The 12,277-nt window shown below is 42.3% G+C and overlaps 1 protein-coding gene across 3 annotated transcripts in view; it reads left to right on the plus strand.

Moving 5' to 3' along the window:
• LOC112218174 (peroxisome proliferator-activated receptor alpha) overlaps positions 1 to 11,508 on the plus strand; it is a 57,718-nt gene extending 46,210 nt beyond the window's left edge. For all 3 annotated transcript variants that reach the window (XM_024378758.2, XM_024378757.2, XM_024378759.2), the window contains exons 5-7: positions 1,465 to 1,664; positions 5,566 to 6,022; positions 6,217 to 11,508. In XM_024378758.2, the coding sequence (XP_024234526.1) occupies positions 1,465 to 1,664; positions 5,566 to 6,022; positions 6,217 to 6,461 (902 nt within the window). In that variant the 3' untranslated portion in view covers positions 6,462 to 11,508. The remainder of the gene's footprint in view (positions 1 to 1,464; positions 1,665 to 5,565; positions 6,023 to 6,216) is intronic.
• The last annotated feature ends 769 nt before the right edge of the window (positions 11,509 to 12,277 follow it).

Below are 12,277 nucleotides of genomic sequence, written 5' to 3' on the forward strand. Positions count from 1 at the left end.
CTCATCCTCTCACCCTCAGCTTAGCCTGATGTTCTTATCCTGGGTATCCTGATCCCTACTCAGAGCATCTCTCACTTCCTCTTTCGCTAATGAATCTTTCAAATACATTCAGCGTTTGCTTTAGCCTGCCTGGAGAGCCAGGTGGTTGGCTCTACACCTGTGAAATCGTGATTTGTCCAAATAAACATTGATGAAAAATCCAAGCTCCGGAATTACTGGTGATTGTTAGCTATTAGTGCCCATAGTATAATTAAGCAATAAGGCCCGAGGGGGTGTGGTATATGACCATAATACCACAGTTAATTGCTGGTCTTATGTACGACGCAACACGGAGTGCCTGCATACAGCTATTAGCCGTGGTATATTGGCCATATACCACAAACACCCAAGGTCCCTTATTGCTACTATAAACTGTTTACCAACGTAATTAGACCAGTAAATAGTACTTTTTTGTCATATACCACAGCTTTCAGCCAATCAGCATTCAGGGCTCGAACCACCCGGTTTATAAAGACAGTTATAAACTGGGTGGTTGAGCCCTGAATGCTGATTGTCTGAAAGCCGTGGTATATCGGATTGTATACAATGGGTATGACAGAAAAGTACTATTTACTGGTCTAATTACTTTGGTAAACAGTTTATAGTAGCAATAAGGGACCTCAGGTGTTTGTGGTATATGGCCAATATACCACGGCTAATAGCTGTATGCAGGCACTCCGCGTTGCATATCTTAGTTAGACACTTAGGATCAGATTGTCTGAAAGAGTCAGAGTTCGCTCTGTACAAAAACAACACACGCGCACACATACTAGCACTAGCTATCTGATTGGTCCTATTTCCTTTAGCGGTCTAACACATTGTTCCTCAACTGCCTCTCATCCTGCCCCCACTTCTCTCAACTGTCTCCAGGGATCCATAGCCTGTCTACATTTTACTTATTTTTTTAAAACACGTTTGTCATTCAGCAGACGCTCTTCTCCAGAGCAACTTACAGTAAGTGCATTTATCTTTAGATAGCTAGGTGAGACAACTATATATCTCAGTCGTGGTAAGTACATTTTTCCTCAAAGAATAGAAAACATAACAAATCTCACAACAGAAACAAAAGGCCCAGGAGGTGGGGCAGCCCAAGAGGCAGGCGTCCATCTTGTTTCCCATAATTTCCGACGTATCAGACTCCATTACCACATGCTCCTGGAAACAACCATACCTCTTCCAAGTTACACCCAAAAACCTTTGAACAACAGTGTTCATGATTTGGCAAACAAATTAAAAAAATACACACTGACTTGAGTCTCCATATCTTTCTAATGTTGATATGACAAACAATATACAATTGTCTTGAGTCTCCATATATCTCTCAGCAAAACAGATGCATCATTGTCCGTTGTATTGTAAATACTGTATATTATTTTTTTCATGTACCTTCTCATCTGTGCAATCGCCTCTTTTCTCTCTAATTAGCGATCCGTTTTGGTCGGATGCCCCAGTCTGAGAAGCTGAAGCTGAAGGCAGAGATCCTGACGGGTGACAGGGAGGTGGAGGACCCCCAGCAGGCTGACCAGAAGACTTTGGCCAGGCACATTTATGAGGCCTACCTCAAGAACTTCAACATGAACAAGGCCAAAGCCCGCACCATCCTCACTGGCAAGACGAGCACTCCAGTAAGAGCAGTGTGTAGAATTGTGTGTGTGTGTGTGGGGGGGGATGGATTAAAAATTAAACTAACTCTCCAAAGGGAATCATTCAAAATTTGGAAATGTAATAATATTTTTTGCAACCCTGATGATACTGCATGTGTTCTGTGCAATCAGACGATTCCAATATTATATTTTGAATTATTCCCTTTGGAGTGCGTTGGCTGCATTTTGATCCGGTTTGAATGGGATGCAATGTGAAAACCAAACAGTCCTTGTGTGTCAACATAACCTGTTGGCAACCACTACCCACTAGGAGCCAAAGAACCATGCAACGACAGAAATAACTTGATCAATGGCATTTAGAAGCCAACGTGTCTGGACAAGGACACATCTGCCTGAATACATGAAGAACAACTCTGTATGACCCTGACTTATAATGGACCATTATCAACAGTGTTGGAAGACCACTGCACCCCTCCCTCTCTTTCTTTCTTTCTTTCTTTCTTTCTTTAAAGATGGTCCCCTTAGATCTGTGGTCTCCATTCATTCTTTCATCACATAGGAGAATAAATGGGTGGGGTAAGGGTGAGGTTATCTGGTGAGTGGTTGAAATCCATCTTCGGTGGGTGTAGGTGTGGCAGACGTCAGAGAGGAGGATCACGGGATTGTAAACCGTGAGTAGAAGTGGTGGATCAACGACACAGTAACACTTTATGGATAGACATCCCACTCAGCTTTAGCGTAGCCTTTAGCAATGCATTTTACTGTCTTCTGCACATTGCAGTGTCTTCTGACCTTGTTTTCTGTTGTTGATCAAGCTGCTCTTACCCAGCTGCCACCTTCAGCAATAATATTCTGGCCTGCATTGCCAGTCAGATGTTGGGAGCGTATCATATTGTGAGTTGAGTAAGCTGTGTGTCGTACGCAGCTCTCAGTTAGGAGCAAGTGCTGGATTGGCTCCTGTGGGAACGTTCACCACCGCAGCTCTGGTCGTGTACTTACAGCCTGACCAACACGATGACCCAGATACGTGTTGTTTACCACCGCAGCTCTGGTCGTGTACTTACAGCCTGACCAACACGATGACCCAGATACATGTTGTTTACCACCGCAGCTCTGGTCGTGTACTTACAGCCTGACCAACACGATGACCCAGATACGTGTTGTTTACCACCGCAGTTCTGGTCGTGTACTTACAGCCTGACCAACACGATGACCCAGATACGTGTTGTTTACCACCGCAGCTCTGGTCGTGTACTTACAGCCTGACCAACACGATGACCCAGATACGTGTTGTTTACCACCGCAGCTCTGGTCGTGTACTTACAGCCTGACCAACACGATGACCCAGATACGTGTTGTTTACCACCGCAGCTCTGGTTGTGTACTTACAGCCTGACCAACACGATGACCCAGATACGTGTTGTTTACCACCGCAGCTCTGGTCGTGTACTTACAGCCTGACCAACACGATGACCCAGATACGTGTTGTTTACCACCGCAGCTCTGGTCGTGTACTTACAGCCTGACCAACACGATGACCCAGATACGTGTTGTTTACCACCACAGCTCTGGTCGTGTACTTACAGCCTGACCAACACGATGACCCAGATACGTGTTGTTTAGCAGCCTCACACTCTAAAAAACAACATGTTGAAAACACCTCATGAGAGTCAGTGATAACAGTTGAGTTTAAGTTCACAGTCCTCGTGTATTTTCTATTGGAGCTGGTGTCCTTGCAGTGCTTGCTTGAAGAAGCGCAGGCAGCCGTGTTTTTGTAAGACGTGGCTCTATCTAAGGGTACAGACCTGATAAGATGAGATTGTCCTGTTGTTTGTTTTGCCACAGTGTAGGACATCACAGCTAATCTAGACCCGGTTTGCCCTGTCCCCCAACAGACATATTCCAGGAGAAATAAGCTACTGTAACCTTCACAGTTACATAACGACAACCAAAATAAAATGTAGGTTTTGAGACTGTGATGAACGGAGGTGTTCTATAACATACTCTAGGATCAAGGACAGGACTTGGGTTATGTTGCAATGAGGATTTACAACTGCTTGCGATAACGGCTCTCTTTTCTCTCTGTCAATAAATGTTTTATATAGGCTCACTATCGCAACATGTAGGCAGGACTGTTTGTGAAACATATCGTTCCTTCATTCTAGTAGTAGTAGTAATATTACAAGTACCTACAGTTGAAGTCGGAAGTTTACATCCACTTAGGTTGGAGTCATTAAAACTTGTTTTCTCAACCACCTCACACATCTCTTGTTAACAAACTATAGTTTTGGCAAGTTGTTTAGGACATCTACTTTGTGCATGACACAAGTAATTTTTCCAACAATTGTTTACAGACAGATTATTTCCCTTATAATTCACTGTATGACAATTCCAGTGGGTCAGAAGTGTACATACACCAAGTTGACTGTGCCTTTAAACAGCTTGGAAAATTCCAGAAAACGATGTCATGGCTTTAGACACTTCTGATAGGCTAATTGATGTCATTTGAGTCAATTGGAGGTGTACCTGTGGATGTATTTCAAGACCTACCTTCAAACTCAGTGCCTTTTTGGTTGACATCATGGGAAAATCAAAAGAAATCAGCCAAGACCTCAATTTTTTTTGTAGACCTCCACAAGTCTGGTTCATCCTTGGGAGCAATTTGCCTGAAGGTACCACGTCCATCTGTACAAACAATAGTACGCAAGTATAAACAACATGGGACCACACAGCCGTCATACCGCTCAGGAAAGAGACGCGTTCTGTCTCCTAGAGATGAACGTACTTTGGTGCGAAAGTGCAAATCAATCCCAGAACAACAGCAAAGGACCTTGTGAAGATGCTGGAGGAAACAGGTACAGACGTATCTATATCCACAGTAAAACGAGTTCTATATGGACATAACCTGAAAGGCCACTCAGCAAGGAAGAAGCCACTGCTCCAAAATCACAATTTAAAAAAGCCAGACTACGGTTTGCAACTGCACATGGGGACAAAGATCGTACTTTTTGGAGAAATGTCCTCTGGTCTGATGAAACAAAAATATAACTTTTTGGCCATAATGACCATTGTTATGTTTGGAGGAAAAAGGGGGATGCTTGCAAGCCGTAGAACACCATCCCAACCGTGAAGCATGGGGGTGGCAGCATCATGTTGTGGGGTTGCATTGCTGCTGGAGGGACTGGTGCACTTCAAAAAATAGTTGGCATCATGAGGCAGGAAAATTATGTGGATATATTGAAGCAACATCTGAAGACGTCAGTCAGGAAGTTACAGATTGCTCGCAAATGGGTCTTCCAAATGGACAATGACCCCAAGCAAACTTCCAAAGTTGTGGCAAAATGGCTTAAGGACAACAAAGTCAAGGTGGGCAGAACTGGAAAAGTGTGTGCGAGCAAGGAGGCCAACAAACCTGACTCCGTTACACCAGCTCTTGTCAGGAGGAATGGGCCAAAATTCACCCAATATATTGTGGGAAGCTTGTGAAAGGCTACCTGAAACGTTTGACCCAAGTTAAACTATTTAAAGGCAATGCTACCAAATACTAATTGAATATATGTAAACTTCTGACCCACTGGGAATATGATGAAATAAATAAAAGCTGAAATAAATCATCCTCTCTACTATTATTCTGACATTTCACATTCTTAAAATAAAGTGGGGATCCTAACTGACGTAAGACAGGGAATTTTTACAAGGATTACATGTCAGGAATTGTGAGAAACTGAGTTTAAATGTATTTGGCTAAGGTGTAAGTAAACTTCCGACTTCAACTGTATCTCATCCACAGGGTCTAGGTAGGGGCTAGTGTTCAGTTTGAAATAGTTTCCTATCTACCGGCCTTCCTTCATACAGGGCTGTCATTACACATGGCTACAGACTATGTTTCCTCACCACCCTGTCTCCCTCCATGCCCCTGCAGCCCTTCGTCATCCATGACATGGAGACCCTCCAGCTGGCAGAGCAGACCCTGGTGGCTAAGATGGTGGGCACGGCCGGAGGCCATCTGCTTGAGAAGGAGGCTGAGGTCCGCATCTTCCACTGCTGCCAGTGCACCTCCGTAGAGACGGTCACAGAGCTAACCGAGTTCGCCAAGTCTGTCCCCGGCTTCTCCAGCCTGGACCTGAATGACCAGGTGACTCTGCTGAAGTACGGCGTGTATGAGGCACTGTTCGCTCTGCTGGCATCGTGTATGAACAAGGACGGCCTCCTGGTGGCCTACGGATCGGGCTTCATCACGAGGGAGTTCCTCAAGAGTCTGAGGAGGCCCTTCAGCGACATGATGGAGCCAAAGTTTCAGTTCGCCATGAAGTTCAACGGGCTGGAGCTGGATGACAGTGACCTGGCTCTGTTTGTGGCTGCCATCATCTGCTGTGGAGGTGAGAGAGAGAGAACGGGAGAGGCTGGGATCTGGGGTTAATGACCACTAATTGGTACACTAATTGGTTTTAGTGTTAATTACTATGCGTCTTCTTGATGGATTTGCTAGTCCCCTCAATGCCAATCATCATGTCTCTTCTTGGGTTGACATAATCCTTTCTCTAACTCTCCTCTCCTTTTTTCTCTCCCTCAGACCGCCCTGGCCTGGTGAACGTGACCCACATCGAGTGCATGCAGGAGAACATTGTTCAGGTGCTGCAGCTCCACCTGCTGGCCAACCACCCAGACGACACCTTCCTCTTCCCCAATCTGCTGCAGAAACTTGCTGACCTCCGTCAACTGGTCACCGAGCATGCGCAGTTGGTCCAGGAGATCAAGAAGACAGAGGACACGTCACTCCACCCCCTGCTGCAGGAGATCTATAGGGACATGTACTGAGATATTGAGCCCAGGGAGAAGGGCTGGGGGCTGAGAACACACACCTCACCCTCTATTTTGGGGACATGTACTGAGCCTAGAAAGGAGGTGGTCTGCCATTTTGGGGACACAGGCGTAAACAGTCTATCTGAACAGTCCCACGGGGATAGGGTTGAACCACTGAACCCCCAGATACAGGGTTGCTTGTGTTTCTCAGCAGCGAGAGTATTGGTGTTTATGAGGCCCAGGCATCACAGGACAAGACAGAACTACAGGACACTATTCTGGGGCACCTGCAGTTGGGTCCACTACTCCTACATGGACCTATAGGGCCATATTACGTGTGTGGAGGGGCAGTGTGGAGCTGAATTGAGTCTCCTGTCCTATCCTAGTGTTGATCCTAATGCAGTTCCCAGCTAGAGAACATGTATCGGGCTGGAGTACACAGATCAAATAATACATTTCTGTTTAGGGTAAGTAAGATTCAGTCAGACTATAACCGCCAGAATCCCTGCTTAGGTACACACTTAAAGGGGCCTGCACTGAGCCATACTCCGGCACTAGAGTGAAGAACAGCAGAACTTACTCTTCAGAACACCACTCCAGCGGTATGTTTATAACTATGCCTTTGTGTACCGAACGTGAGAGCGAGAGGAAAGAATGATAGTGATGCCCACCTACTTTGCAGTAAAGACACCCAAGTGACTTCAATGCCGACTACAGATTTTGGATGTGAGTGACTGTGTCTCACAGCAAGGCAGCTTTTTCAGTGATTGGCTGTGCTCCCCCAGTGAAGTACAGATGTAGGTTCTTTATTTGAGATGGTTTTGCTACAGCAGGATAATACTTCTGCAGCAACAGGAAATGTGAATTATAATTCATGGACATTTTCTGTTGGGTTTGATACCTTTTCCGTTAGTGCCAATCAAGTCTGAAATGTAAAAGGAGAAATTGCAAACGCTAGAAACCTTTTACCCTACACGTTTGCATTTCCTGCTGTGCAGGAAAAATTCTCAGCGACTAAAAGAGTGATTTAAGATCCTACATCTGTCATGGGATTGCATGGTCAGTTTCCTAATGCACCATACTGTACCAGACTATTGTCCCTCAGATGCGGCTGTAGCGGCTCAAAATCCAACTCACAGGACAAGTAAATGTAACAGATTGTTTCATTCATTTTGGGAAAGCTCTCCTGTGCCTTATCAAATTCTTTCACCTGCTTAGGCGATAACAAATCATGTATTATCAATGGGATTCCTCTGAAAAAAAAACTCTAACTATAATTTAGCCATTGATTTAACATGGTCACGTTCACTTATGTTATCATGGATGAGGCTAAAGAGTTTCAGTAATTGCTCCCTCTATATCTCTCTGAATATTCTGTCCTTTGCTATTTTGGACAGACAGACACACTCTTGGCCTCAACAGGCCTCCGTTGTTCCAACATCAGTTTACTCTTCAGTCATTCTACAGAGAATTATTCCCCATGTGCTGTATAGGCATGGTTTTCACGTCCCTTACCATCCGTCTCATTTTCCTCTCCTATCTAGACCAAACTCTAACAGGGAGGCTTTGGTGCGCATTATATTCATTTCATAAAACCAATGTGAAACTAAATGAACTTTAACTGATTTTTTTCAGTACTTTCACAAACAAAGGCAAACAAACTACCATGTCAATAGTGTTTCCCCCACCCTTCAGAACATGGCTCTATCAGGACATTTTGTTTGGAAGTAGTTTGATTTTCTTCATAACAGACATTCAGAAAAGACCACTGTCAGAGATTCACTATGTAAATGCACCCACAATGCAACACTAAAGCACAAGTATGCTTCCGAGATGTGATATGAGTCTATGTGGTATACTGTACCTCCGTAATTATGCCTTTTTGAGAAAAAAACCCACATTTGGCACTCCATCTTGTTTTGCGTTCTGGTATTAAAGGTCTAATCCGACGTTAAACTACATTAAAACCTTAACACATGCAGATTGAGAGCAGGTTTACCACATTTTAAGCAATTTTAAGCAATACCAGAAAGCCTGTTATTTTACTCTCTCACTCATATTATCACCCCCATTATACATATCTGACTTACTCTCTTACTCAATCATCTCTCTCTCTCTCTCTCTCTCTCTCTCTCTCTCTCTCTCTCTCTCTCTCTCTCTCTCTAGCTCTCTCTCTCTCTCTAGCTCTCTCTCTCTCTCTCTTACTCTCTCTTCTCTCCCTTTCTTGCACTCTCTCTGTCACAGTGCCTCGTTTGGCTTGGTCCTCTTTCTTGCCCCATAGATTAAGGGCACGATTCAATCTGTAGCGTGGAAGATCTGCGTTGCAGCTCAAATGACATTTAAAGTTCATTTCCGATAGAGCCGACAAATGCAGCGTTTAGTGTGAATGCAATCTCTGCAAACGCGGTAACATTGCCTTTAAATGTTAGATCTTCCGAGCCCTTAGGTTCAGGGAATTATGCTACACAACGATAATGCTTTATTTTGGATTGATGACAGATGACCATTGTTGCGCTCTCTTTTTCTTACAAAATAGAATAGCAAACATTTCAACTCTGACTGGTATAATATGGAATGTCAACTAACCCAGCTCTCTCCGTGATTTGAAATATTAATGGATGACAACTTACACCTGAATGTTAGAATCTAGTAGAGATGACACACTAAAACTGCTTCATCAAACCAGCCATCGATCCCTCACAGAGCTAATGGGAATGCTGCAAAAGCATAATGAAATAATCATTCACGTGTGCATGTTTGTCTGACGGAAGTACATTCTTAAGTGCATTTTCTGTGAGGGAATGTGTTTTGTTCTTTGCTTACCGTACCAAATTCTCATCGGAATCCATAAATCAATGATTTGGTTTCATGTAATGGACTCGCTGCACCACATTGTATAAATGCTTTGTACATAGATTCAGTGATTATGTGATTGCTTGCCCCAACTATAACTGGAGGTTTACAAGATATGAACTAATATTGGATATGTTTTGTATTCCTCTTTGTCTGGTAAATACTTTTCAATGTTGTACAGAAATGCAGGTATGTTTTTTGCTTAAAAGCCAAATCCACACCAAAAAATATTTTGGTATTTATTTCATTAGTCCACTGTTAATACAGTCCCAAAATGTATTGCATGTCAGCAGTCAAGTTTTTAAAATATAGGATTTTCAGGAAGCAAAGTGTTTCGCATCATATGATGCATTTTGTATCATTATGATGATGTGGCAAGTGACACTTTGCTTCTTGGAAGTCCAATATCTTGGAAATTTGACTGCCGACATGGACTAATGAAAAAAAGACCACAATATCGATTTGGGGGGATTTTTTATTTTAAGCCCTACCTAATTTGACCATGTTATAATTGAGTTGGATCTTATTTTTATACTAAAGCTAAAGCATATCTATGAGTAGATCGGAAATTGTTCTGTTGAAGAGTGCAATGTAAATAGAGTAACTAAGTAACTGGTGATATAACCACAGATTTGATTCCCAATGGGGACATTCCTTTTGTTAATTCCCACACTATAGAGGGAGAGTTAACATATTATGTACAGTGTGTGCTGTGCTTAGCTTTAGGGATACTAAAAGCACTCATAGCTAATATCAAGACTTGACCGCAAAACCTGCTATGGGTTATTGGCACTACTTTTTCACTAGACAACGTGATCTGGATATAATCTTTGTCTTGAACAGACAGAAGTAAATAATTAGCGTTAAGACTGGTAATAATACAGTACTTACAAGTCTCCTTCTACGTTGTCATCTCAGGTTGAAGATTAAATAGTAGAGGAGATGTTTAGGGCGTAGTTTCACGATTCACAACATAAATGCTCCATAATTGCCTCTCCGTGTACTTCAAGCTAAGCGGTTTTGTCATTTTTGTGGCCCTATTATATCCCTTCTCTGTATTGATAAATATATACGACATTATGCACTCAGAACTTGTCCACTTAGACACAATGCACAGCGATTTCATAACAGTCAAATGCAGTTGAAGAAAAATGCAGCAATAAGATGCAGTATATTGTTTATTAACACGCTCCCATTGTATCAAGCTTTTTGCCCGCTTCCTTTCTCCTCCTCGCTCACTGCTATGTTCTAACTTAACCATAATCATGCCATATGTTAGAGGACTGAATTTCAAGCTGCCTGTAGTGGTAGTTCTATTGTATGTATTCCTCGGGAATGTCAGGCCTCCATAGAATGCAACAATGCTTTAATCCACTGCCACCTGGATCTAGATTCTAGAATCACCAGGTGAACTGAACACATTAGGGATTAAACACAACCCGTGCCTTAACCCATGCCATACAACATTAGACACAATACAGTATAGCCCTAAAGATGCACACAGGTCTGTGTCACCAAGGTGCTGGTATGGATGTGACACTACACACTACAGAGATACACAAAGAGAGGATATGACATAGTGACAGAATTAGGAAAGGTATCAGAATTGTGATAGGCAGACGGATTATTGTTGAATCTGTGGAACACAATGACTGTTTGGAATCACGATCTTCCAAATGAGAGAGATCTCTGTCTTGCAATAGTGACAATACAAACAAGGTAATATAATGGTTCAAATGCTAGAGATTTCTGCTACCCTTAGTGACGTATATTATTTTGTGTTGAATTGTCAAGCAACTTTTGACAAGTATCAGGGAAAATGTTGTCTTCCTTAGGTTGTCGTAGTTTAGGACATAGCGGGGGACTCTTCTTCTTGTTGAGTTTATAGGGCACTGCCATAGAGCACACAAATAATAATAGCAATAATAATAACAAATAAATAAAACTACATAGAAATGACGAGGGCATCAGATATAGGAAATACGATTTTGATTCTGTATTCATTTACTAAATGTCATGGAGTTGATGCAGTGTTTTTATGGCTAGTGCCATGCACAGATACCGGAGATGATCTTTAGAGGTTTATGTGTACTGTGGCTTTGTATCAATACTGTAAATGTTTGACAAATGTACTGTATATCTTAGTCATTTAAACAATAAACAAGTTGACTTTGAATGGACTTTAAAATAAAATGATTTTAAAATCCAACATTATTGTCCATCTATTTTTTTTATGTGAATAATAATGTTGTATTGATGGTGAGAGCTGAATATATGAAAGAAACAGGCGATTCTAGGATTTTTGTTGATGGGGTGGCCAATGGGGCACCAAGAACCAGTCATGTATATATTTTTTTTTATCCCAGCCCCCGTTCCCGCAGGAGGCCTTTTGGGAGGCCGTCATTGTAAATAAGAATTTGTTCTTAACTGATCTGCCTAGTTAAATTAAAGGTTAATAAAAACAAAATAAATAAAAATGGGTGGCCATGGGAAATCAACAAATTGTTTCACAAATAGCATTTGAAAATTGTCTTGAACTACGATTCATTGTATTAAATAACTTTAAATTTGTTACTGCCCTAATTTATAAATAAATCCATTAGAAGAGATCCATATTGATCCATATTCAAGCTAGATACATGTTCAGTGGTAACACCCCGTCCAAGGATTTTTTTGAAAGTTTAAGCTAATTTACTTCATTTCTTCTTGCTATTTGCTATTTGTAGAACAGATAAAAACAAGCAACGGGAGATATACACTGAGTGTACAAAACATTAGGAACAACTTCCTAATATGGAGTTGCAGCCATTTTTGCCCTCAGAACAGCCTCAATTCTTCAGGGCAGGGACTCTACAATGTATCACAAGCTTTCCACAAGAATGCTGGCCAATGTTGACTCCAACGCTTCCCACAGTTCTCAAGTTGGCTGGATGTCCTTTGAGTGATGTACCATTCTTGATGCACAAATGTTGAGTGTG

This window comes from Oncorhynchus tshawytscha, linkage group LG19 (assembly GCF_018296145.1).
Source record: "Oncorhynchus tshawytscha isolate Ot180627B linkage group LG19, Otsh_v2.0, whole genome shotgun sequence".
NCBI classification, from domain to species: domain Eukaryota; kingdom Metazoa; phylum Chordata; class Actinopteri; order Salmoniformes; family Salmonidae; genus Oncorhynchus; species Oncorhynchus tshawytscha.